General features: G+C 33.8%; 1 protein-coding gene across 1 annotated transcript; it reads right to left on the bottom strand.

Annotated features, from left to right (window-relative positions):
• Nucleotides 1-9,975: 9,975 nt before the first annotated feature.
• Nucleotides 9,976-11,042, bottom strand: LOC134274183 (uncharacterized). The gene is made up of 2 exons (XM_062756438.1): nt 10,699-11,042; nt 9,976-10,593 (listed from the first exon to the last, which is right to left on the bottom strand). Exons 1-2 carry the CDS (start codon nt 10,945-10,947, stop codon nt 9,976-9,978), a joined length of 867 nt encoding a protein of 288 aa, XP_062612422.1. The 5' UTR covers nt 10,948-11,042.
• Nucleotides 11,043-11,566: the final 524 nt, after the last annotated feature.

Raw genomic sequence — 11,566 nt, 5'->3', positions numbered from 1 at the left:
TGGCATTCGTAACTACTCGGGCCATTTTCCTAGAGAGAAACAATAAGCACATTTATTTATTACTAGTATTCATGGAAATGTCTGAGTAGTTACGGTTGTCATTGTCTAAAGATTCACGTTTAGGACATCGGTAAATAGATAATTAAAATAATATTTTACTATACTTAAACTCTCTGAGCATTTTTAATGGTATCAATATTAATACTGTATACAACTTTAATTAAGATTAATTAACGATCGTTTACAGTACGCATTTTTCGTTCTCAATGTTTACATCGATGTTTACAGTACTTATGTAACCCAACCAGCGATCTCACCTTGTTGTTGAGGTTACCTGTGTACCAGAAAAGCAAGCACGTTGGCTGTTCAAATGCACTCGCAGGCTCGTGCATTTGAACAGCCAACTCTTACCGATATAAGTTCAATAACCCTATATTATTATTACGAGGTCGCAGAGATCAGCGAGCCGCGGTCCTGTCAGTGTTTAAAAGCATCTTGTATCCATAGCGATTACCGGGGTAAATAAGTGTAAAGTTAGGTTTGAAATCATGTCGAATATTTCATATTTTATTTCATTCTATCTCACTTCCATGAGAAAGTGGAAAGTGCACTCCAGTTTTAAACCCAGCCTAGCAGCATCTGCATTTATTCAATTCAAATATTATGTATTTTAATTGCTGACGTTTCTAATTCTCATAAAAATTGAAAATTAATTTTAGCAACATTTGAGTTTGCATTATTTGCTATATAACTTATAATAGTATTGTACAGAATCACATGCCTATGTACGAGGGTTGTCCCATAAAATCGTGGACAAAGCGTTTTTCTCGAAAAGTAATGGGCGCACTAAGCTGAAAATTTCAGTAAATGTTTATCATATTTAAGTGCATGATAATTTTTTTGATAAAATATAGGCAAAAATAAAGATTTTATTATGCTTAAATGTGCTACGGCGCACGGACAAAAAAACCAAGGTTTTATTAAAGAATACACAAGTTTGAATTCAAAATAAAAGTTTTAAATACATAAGATTTGGATTAAAATTATTCCAATTCAATTCAACATCAAATTTTGAAGTCTTTGTAAACATTTTATGGCATTTGGTTAATTTTTGGCAGTTTCTCGAGCATTTGAAATGGGAAAGTGGTAAACACAACACAGGAAAAATGGCGACGTTTTATGACGTTACGGCGCACCGGAGAGCAGTTCCGTTTTAATTTGATGTTGTAATGACACCGTAAGAAACTTGAAATGACCATAGAAGAAAATAGATTATAAAAATATCACCATATCTTAAGTGTACAAATGAAATAGGAGTTTTCTTAGCGAATTCTTTTTTGATCGAGCCCCTGGGAAGTACAAAACATACGGACAAACTCCTAATGTAATAGCAAATGACGCTGTCACAGTAGACCGCCGATATGAGATTTTCTATTAGTTGAATGATGGTGAGAATATTGTCCGTAACTTACTGATAAATCTTCAGAAGATCGCAAGAGGGTGTCAATTGGTTCTTCGGCTGTTTATGGAGACTAAAGAATGTGTATCAATGAAATTCCTAAATTTAAGTCGGACTTATCCAACTTCATTTTCAGCAAAGATAAAACGTGACGCCGTTTTACACACTTTGACGTTATAATCCATGCGCCGTAAGGTAATACAATACATGGCATAAAATCTCATAATTTGTTTATTTATGCATATATCTATCTGAAATTTGCTGTGCATATTACTAAAATATGTACTAAAAAATAGTGAAAATTTCAGAACGCAGTGATATTTATTTTTTTACACTAGACAAAATTGTCCACGATTTTACGGGACAACCCTCGTATTTCTTTTATTTCGGCGAATAAAGAAAAATGCCAGTTTAGTCTTGCATTTTATATGAAGGGAGAGTTGTTGCGACATGCTAAGCACTGCTCTTTTTATTCAACTCCAGTTAGTTACGAAAATGCAGAAAAGGAGTCAACGGAAATAAAAGACTATCTCATCAGGAAAATCTCTACTGCAGGGATACATTGGAGTCAATGTTGTTTTCCAGAAGTATGCGTTAGATGCTTTTCAATCAGGTGAGGTCAGTCGCGCAGTTAAAAGTCACTATCTGCTTCTCATGTTAGGTAAAGCTCAGTTGAGCAAACTTGGTTTCAGAAGAGCTGCACAGAGGAAGAAACTTCGGATTATGGGACGATTGAAGTTACAGTTGAGGTGTTTATCTGGGACTCATCAAGTTAAACCTGAACTATTAGATATAACTAATAGTGTGAGCGAATCTTGTACGAGTGTGTCGTTTTCATTTCAAGTCAACCTGGTTTCATCTTGATTCATTAATCGTTTCAATATTAGTCAGGAAAGAAAATTTTTGAGAACATTTATCCATGGATCCCGCCGTATGTTTAACGAGAAATATAAATAACATTACTACAACTGTATATGACTCTGGTTTACGCTAAATAGAACTTATAGACTTTTCGAGTGGTTATAAGAGGTGACAGACCAATTTCACGATGAAAAAATTCCCGAGTGAATTATGATAACTCCGGGTAATATCGACTTCGATAATATCAACTTAACATTCATTCTCTGTAAGCACCAAAAAATCTTGGAAACGACAAATCTCCGATTTTGATGAAATTTGCACCACGGGTCACCTTGGTACAAAACCAGCAAGTGTGGTGTTAGAAGTTTCTCACGTGCACCCGGTTGCCATGGAACCGATCCATTTGATTTAGGTTAATTTTTGACCAAACAAAACATGAAAATTGAGGAGATATATGCATTTTTATCTTTCTGTAGTAAACTCAAATATAAATCTAAGTATCATAAGTATCATAAGAAAACAAACTTTTACGGAATACAGGACATATAATCAGTTATTCCAGATTTAACCCCACTTTTAGAAAGTGGTCCTGCAAAATGGCATAGTTTCTGAAAATGTGAAAAATGAAAACTATGGCATTTTTTAATAATTTAAGGTTAAATGAAAAATTGTCTACGGAAATTTTTCAAATCGTATGCGTGTTGTCAATGCTATTTTTAGTAACATGTATCTAAAAATAGACATTTCAGAAAAATCCAAAAAATGAAATTTGGGCCGAGTTTAAGATGCCATTGCTAGGTATATATGAAATATACTGTAAAAGTCAATATGCTAATGACAGAAACTGGACACAACTAACTATTATGCATATTATTCTCAGGGATTTCCATTTTACATTTATAGCTTAGAATGCCTAAATATAGACATGTTACATAAAATGCCAATTTTCCATCATTTAGAAGCTCCACTGAGTCATAAAAAATAAACATACGGATCTCTCCAATATTTCATCAATAAAAAGAGGGAATAGTTAACTAACTCACATATTATTGAATACAGGCTCTCATATCAGGGTAATTTACATGGAAGGGACGACGGGTTGTATGCATGTACATGTGTTAAAATGTTATCGAAGGACAAGTTTACAATTTTTGTTGCCTTCGTTACTATACGTCGTAAAATTTGATACAATCTTGATAAATACAATTTTGGGCTCTCGTACATTGTAACTGTTCATATCAGTTTATTTTTTTTTTTATTATAAATATCAAATTGTAATAAAACATGCAATATAAACAATAATTTCGTTCTCTATTACATTATAAACCTTGTGGCGCTCGTGGAATACGTTTGGGGCCTTCGTGATTAAAGTTTGGAGCGCTCATATTTGTACTTTAGCGCCTGTAAAAATCTTGAGGGCGTTCTGTTTTTGTAGCGCATTGACTAGCACCCCTTAAAACAACTTTGCATCAAATTATCCTTAATTATGTACGACTTAACTTAATTTAGTTTCTATACTAATTGTTAACGCAAGCTACTTATTCATTCGAGCAATCAGTCAGCAATTTTTCCTGATTCCAGATGATAACGTAGTTCTTAAAAGAGTTCAAATATTATTAAATTCCTTTATAACTATTTTTTAATTTAACGTTTTAACAGAAAAGTTAATCTGCATGAAAGTATAATATTAAAATTAACTGATTTTATTCCAAACGAGTTAACATTTCTTTCACGACACATAATATTAAAATATAAACTGAAGGGAAATAAAGTTCCGGATTTAAGTTGTCACTTATCATTCAGTATAATTTTTTAAAGTAATGCCTCTTTTTTTAAATTCAGGAAGAGACAATTTATTTCCTGTGGTCACTTCATATTTCCTCGTTACCTTTTACCAATCGATACTCTTGAATAATTAATAAATATTTACAGCATTACTTAACCATGTTAACGCCTAGAGGGTTTAAGACCAGCAGAATGAACTGATTAATCAATATTTAGAATACGGCCAGTCTGGTTGAATACTAAATTTATTAAGGGTGGTGGAGTATCAAATTTTTTTTTGCTTTCTTGAACATATTGAATACACGAAAGGTGTGTGTGTGTGTGTGTGTGTGAAGGGGAAGGGGGGGGTATTTAATTAAGTTGTGTGTTATCATGGTTATAACAGAGTGGACTTGAAATAAACAAAGGGAATGAAATTCACAGTTTAATATATATTTATACTGGTTCATGCAAATATATAAATATCAGAATATAGTCTTGTTTTCGGGAGAAAGAGGCATGTGAAAATAGCTTGGTCAGATTATTTATTTACCTGAGTTGTTTTGCTTGCGATGAATAGGTCAAAGGATTAAACGTTGTTCGAGATAAATACACTGCCATAATGAAGTAAGGTAAGGGAAGGGGAATATCTATTAAAAAAATTAATAAAAACAAAATTCACATCTGTTTCATAACACATTCAATAATTTAATAGAAGTAAACGTATGCAACGACAAAGTTTCGCGCTAATTTAAAGCAATCGGGGACCTATATACTACTATTAGTATATAGGTCCCTGAAGTAATTTACTTGTTTTTTATGCGTTTTATGCGTTTTGTTCTCTGACATTTAAGCCATGTATACTTATTAAATAAAGAGGAATTTGTGTTATCAAAAAGGGGAAAACACCTATAACTTTAAAGTCTCTTGCTTGATGAAGTTTTTTCATGAAGTAATTTTTTTCTTCATATTTTTATTATCGGCCCTACTTAACAGAGTACGATAGAGTACTTTAGACATCGGTAGTAAAATTTTACAGTTTAATGCAATCAAACTGCTTTTTGTATGTTTTTCTACATTAATTTAACATCATGAATATATATTTTAAATAATATGTATGTGTTTTTCCTTTTGAAGAACTTATTTCAATGTTGTATTTCAGGTCAAGGTTTATCTTAGGATCCCGATCTGAAAAAGTTGAAATGTTTCATTTTTAATTTTGAAAATAGTACGTTAGGCAATCATTTTAATTTTTGATGAATAAAACCAAAAAATTTGGCTGAAATTAGCAAGTCTGAAACTAATTAATATTCCAGATTGGGATGTTAATAATCTTTAATGCAATGATTGACTGAATCATGCCTGTTGTTTTCTTGTCAAAATATCGCTAAAAAATAAACATTTGATGCAAATATAGCAATATTATTTTATACTAATGTTAAATCTAGTGTATGTACATAAATAAAAAATCTTATTGCATTAAATTACACAATTTTTCTAACGCACTGTGAAGTACTCTATCCTACTCTGTTTAGCAATGCCCTTTAATAATTTGTTAACTTTAAAAAAAACTACCTGTGATGTAAAATCGGTTCCCCCTTTATGGTACCTCATAATATTGGAAATCGGTATAAGGATTACAAATAACGTGCTGTTGGCTATATATCGATCGGACAACGGATTAAACAATGTCCAGTATAGTCTCACGGCCACTTGTAAAGGGTCACTCTGAACAAAGGCCGTCATTTGAAGCAAAGGTGAGGGGGGATAAAATTATAGACGAAATGCTTTAAAATTTATATTGGTGTGATATACCGGTAAAAAAAAAACACGATGTGAAAATACTTTTAATAATGTAGCATAAAACGGGTGTTCAGGTTGTGTTTAATATTTTTATTTCTCGTGGGATGGGAATAGGAGAAACTTGCATGTAGGGCTTACAGTTACAGTCGGCAAGACCGCGTTTTCTCTCCAAGTAGAATGGTTGTAAGGTGTGTCACATCTGTGACCAGTTTTAAGTCTTGATTTTTGTTGTATCTAATTAAGTCTTCTCGTGATAATATCAGTTCTGATTATAACTGTGAAAGCCAAATTCCGAACTGCATGGTATTTGAAACATTCTGGTATTTAACAACTTATAATTTATATTGGATCTTTATTGTGAACAATTTCGGAGTAAGGGAAGTCTTTGTCGAGACTTGTACAATATTTGAACTGGTTTCTATGGCATTTTAGTCTTATTCTTTTGAAAGTTACATTCGTTAAGATTCTAATACTATCTAGTTTAGTAAAGTGTTTTTGCGTGTTTAGTGTGGTTTTCTTGTCTGGTCAGATCTTGTGTGGTAAGTTCTGATTTGGTTGTGATGGTGTTTGCCGCACTTGTGCCTCGATAACATCGTCACTTAAAAGAAGACAGGTTACAAGACTGATAATTTATTAAATGGTAATATGAAGAGAGAGATTACAAAATAATCTGAAATAAAATTACAATGATCAGTATAACAAATCTGGGTATGACAGGTTTAGTTTTCTTACATGAGTAGCCTGTTATTTCATGGGCATTCAGTCAAAGGCTCACCGGATCACACAGATGGTATGGTGAAAGTTTAAAGACATTTTAAGCATGTCTATGTTCCTGTGGAGTCGCGGTACGTACTTTTTGTAACGTTTCTGGACTCTGCGGCATTACGATTTGCCTCAGGTCGGATTTTAACTCCTGAATAGTAATCCCCACTAGCAGGGGCATGGGAAGATCATACTCAGTGGTTAAACGCGTTACACGGGCCATGTAGTCATCGACTGTTTCCTCTTGGTATTGTTTTAAACTCAATAACTTCACGTCAAATGTTGTTTTTTGTTTTGAAATCTTTCTAAAAATGCCTGTTTGAGATTGGTTAAAGAAGATGTCGCGGAGTTGCTTAATTGGAAATACCATTGCTTGGGAATGCCACACAAGTAGAAAGGAAAGGCCGACAATGCCGCCGATTCTGACATATTAAAATATGCCACCATGGCCATGAACAATGACCACCACTGGCTAGCCAGTTCAGCCTGATGGTACTGAGAACGTTTAATTACATTCGGAGCATGTCTTTGCTCCTTTGGCGTCGGAACTTGCCCTATAGATGAAGATGACTTCGAGAATGATGGAGGAGGAGGACGAGAAGATGAGGATACATATGTAAGCGGTTCGGAACCCACTGAAGATATTAACGAAGAAGACGAAGGAACAGAGGAGGACAAAACTGCACCTCTAGTAATTGGCGTATCCTGGAGGATCCTTGTTGCCCTCATCAACCCTTGCAGTCATATAGAAGGTGGCGCTGTTGGGGTTGTTGATCCCGATGGGAGCATTCCTTGGAAATTCGTCTGGCGCACACTTCTTAGATCCATCGTCCGGGTCTATTAAGATTCTCCACCAGATTATTGTAGTTGATTTTTATGTATTTTTGTGTGAGCCGGATTCTCGCTTGGCTTGTGAGAGATGGCAACACTTGAATTCAGCCTCTGATAATATCGGCCTTAAAAGAAAACAAGTTGTAAGCTTTACGGATTTATTATAGAGAAACCCCAACTCATATGTTCATAAAATAATTAATATTACAAAACATTCTGAAAAAGAAATAAATTATTAATAACATTTCATTGTTTTCAACATATTACAATTTAGTTGCGTTAACTTTTGAACGGTATATAAATATGAATATGATTAACATAAAGATGATTGAATTTACATGTACGTACCTTAAAAGAAAACAAGTAAGCTTTACAGATTTATTATAGAGAACTTTCGATAAACAATATTTCTAAACAATGTTGCTGAACAATAATCAGTTTATCTATTAACTAAGTACTGAATAACAGATGGTTTTAATGTTTATCCAGATTTTCTGTAATAAAGAAACTGCTGGTCATAGTTTATATCTTACTGATCCTATTTGACCACTTCACATTAATATTTACATCAATATTGACTACATCAAAGACATAATTAGTAAATAGAAATAGAGTGCATAAGAATCTGAATGGCTGTCAAAGACATATTAGGATTATTATGCCTTTTACACATATGTCCTTATTAATCAAATATACGAAACACAACATATATTAAAAGTTAATATATAGTTTGTTTTTATGTAAGGTATGTTCCAATTGTGTTACATTCCTCCCTCACGAGAGATGAATTAGTTTAATTCATAGACGATTGAATTTGAACTGGTTGATTTTTCCGTGGTATTTTGTGCCACTTTGGTTTGTACGTATTGGCATAAAGTAATTCTCCCTCGTCTGTAGGTACATTATGTTAAAATAAAATAAAGAATGGATAATTAGTTACAACACACAGTTTACGACACAATAAAGAATCCCTCCACCTGGAGACGAACAACACAGTAATGCATGTTTTATTAAACATTAATCTCGAAATTAACCCACTGTCCAAAATTCACGATCCTCGGCTCTTATTCGAAAGCGGGATCGACTTACATAAGAGTTCATTCACAATGCAGTGGGGTCGTCATTTTTGGCTGTAAGAACATCCGTCTTCAGTTTCGGATAAACTTTCGTAATGGTGTCGACAGGGTCAACTCCAGCGATGAAAGCAGTAGTCGGTGATGGTTATTATTATGCCTGTCCTTATTAATCAAATATACTAAAACGCAACATTGATTAAAAGTTAATATTTAGTTTGTTTATAATAGTTTGTTTATATGTAAGGTATGTTCCAATTGTGTACCATTCCTCCCCCAATTTGTTCTTCATCCTCTCCTGGTGCATTAATAGATTCAATCTTCTTCTTTTTAGTTGGGTATTTAGGACTATAGTGTCTTCTTTTGTTACAGGTTTAACATACTACATCATTACGAGGTCGTATTGTCTCGACCGCTAAAACTTTCTCTGGGTTGAATGTCTTTCTGACAAACTGTCTTGGTCTTTGTCCCTCTTTATTTCTATCTATAATGGTCAACCTCCATGGGTTCTCCCGTGAAGGTTGCCGGGGCAAAGGAATTTCTCTCAGTTCTTAACTGAAATCGTTTTTGTAAATTAAATTCGGCTCGGGCAGAATTGACTGCATCCTGCATAGTAGCAGTATTATCTCTCATGATCTTTAGTTTCAATCTGTCCGAATACAAGCCGTCGACAAAGAACCCAACAAGTTGGTTTTCTGTGGTCACCCGTTCGAATCCAAACCCTGGTCACGGCACCAAATGAACGTCTATAACACACCGACTTGGGTACGGTTATTAGTACGGTTAAAGTTACTTTATTTGTCAGCAATATAATATTAATACAAAAGAAATAAAGTTAAACAATGCAATTAAAATTTGAGTTATTGTATAAATAAATATATAAGCTTACCGATGAACATTAAAGCACACATGTCCATTAACAGAACTGTTTCCACATGAAAGTAATCCGGAAAATTGAAGATTTCATTTTTTTCTTCTTCGGTTGAAATTTTTATTCTCATCTTGAAAAAAATGTGCACAAGAAATATAAATTTTATTAATTTTTTTAATACTCTATATTGGACAGACATAACCACAACATGACTTTAATGAGCAGTGATAACCACGAACTCTATTGTGATAAAGTCAATAAAACCTCGTTATCGTGTTTCGATGATGAACGCTTTGTAAAGTCTTGCGGAGTAGAGACCTAGGCTTATGGACATAGAGATATAGAAACTGTAAAAAATTAAATGATTTATTCAGTGGATAATTCTGGGAAGATTTTATGTACAAAAATATAACTAGTAGATACCATGTGTACAAACAAAGTTTTCCTACACTATGAGTTGTAAAATTGTGATTAATAAATTGATGAAATGTTTGTTTTCTTGCTCACTTTTATGTCATTATTAAAGTTAAAATTCCCAATCTGTTACACAATCAGTACTTATATGGTGGTAGTGAAGGATATGGGAACAAGCGATGTCTCTTGAATCCCGGGTTTTTCATTTTAAGGTCATTTTTCACCTTTACTGGCGTGATCGGTTCTACTAAAGGCTCATATATTGGAGAAGTCGACACACATTCTTTTGTAGCTATCGACGCGGAGGTTGAAGGGTTCTCCAGAACCTCTACCGGTTTGGGTGATGTGGAGGTCTGTAATGTAGAGGTTGAATTGTTTTGCAGAATCTCCACTGGTTTAGGTGATGAGGAGGATTGTGATGTGGAAGTTGAAGAGTTTTGCAGAACTTCTACTGGTTTGGGTGAAAGGCTTTGCGGTTCTTCCACGGGTTTGGGCTGAAATTCCAGACTCTGTAGGGTGTCCAGAAGCGACTGGTAATCTTCCTGGTCTTCACCTTTTCCCAGAACATCCTGTGTCTGTTGTAATTGTTCCTGTTGCACAACATCTTTGCTCGGAATGATAACGTTTTCTGATTTTTCCTTCTCTTCACTCGAAACGTTTTCTGAAGATCCCTTGACCTTTGGTTGAAAAAGATCTACAGTGACCGACTCTATTGTCATGACGCCAGCCCTTTTAAACTCTTCCTTTGGTAAAGGCTGAAAAATGCAAATAAAAAAAAAACATATCAGCAAGAGAAGACATAAGAGGTCTTTTTCTTTAAGTGTGATATGGAGAATATTGAATAAAAAAGAGTTTATTACCTTCTTGAAAAAGTCGTCTGCTTTTCCCATCCACTGTACGATGTTCTGTAACATGCTGAATTCATCAATCCCTAGCGTTATACCTTTAAATTTGGCATCTTTTCTGTTGTCATAGATGTGCACATACTCGTAATCCCCGAAGTACTTCACTACTACTCTTTTCTCTCTTCCAATTGCCAACTGTTTTAACTTATAATCTCCTTCAGTTGCATATTGAATTTCCATGCTTGTAGTTGAAATGGCGCTCATAGTTGTTTTTCTTTAATTGATGCTGCAGGTTTTTAAAATAAATCTTGTTTTTCAGAATTTAGCAAACTGCAAGTGGTTAGTTGAGGAAAATTCAAGCTATTTATACCCCCTAAAGATTTATTATTAGGTATCAAATTTGCATATTTCATAAAGAACGAATGCATGTACACATAGATACAAATGCAAACATAGTAATATTTGCCCTCAACTGAAGTCTTTCACAGTCTATTCACCAAGACAGTCAAATTTACTATAAAGATATAATTCTTATCATTGAAAACATTTATAAGTTATGTACAAATCAGATACTTTGTGCTAGTTCACATATTCTGTATCAGAAATGAATTAATTATAATGTATGATTATGTGTTGTACATAATATTCAAGCATTTATCTATATGACTAAGGTTTCCTTACTTTTATGTACTATACAATGCATATACCACCTTTTAAGTTAAATTTTCTTACATTATTTTCTTCAACCATTTTTCCATTACGATTCTTCTAAACTGAAATACATACTGCATAAGTGGGGTTAAAGAAGTCTCCATGATGCATAGGTGCTGCACTTGGCTCAGATGATGGACAGAACATCCATAATACTGTTCATATACTATAT

Source organism: Saccostrea cucullata, unplaced genomic scaffold (assembly GCF_032062105.1).
Source record: "Saccostrea cucullata isolate Sc308-1 unplaced genomic scaffold, CSIRO_AGI_Scuc_v1 ctg1315, whole genome shotgun sequence".
NCBI lineage: Eukaryota > Metazoa > Mollusca > Bivalvia > Ostreida > Ostreidae > Saccostrea > Saccostrea cuccullata.
Note: the sequence above shows the minus strand (reverse complement) of the source record. Positions and strands in the feature narration are given on the sequence as shown.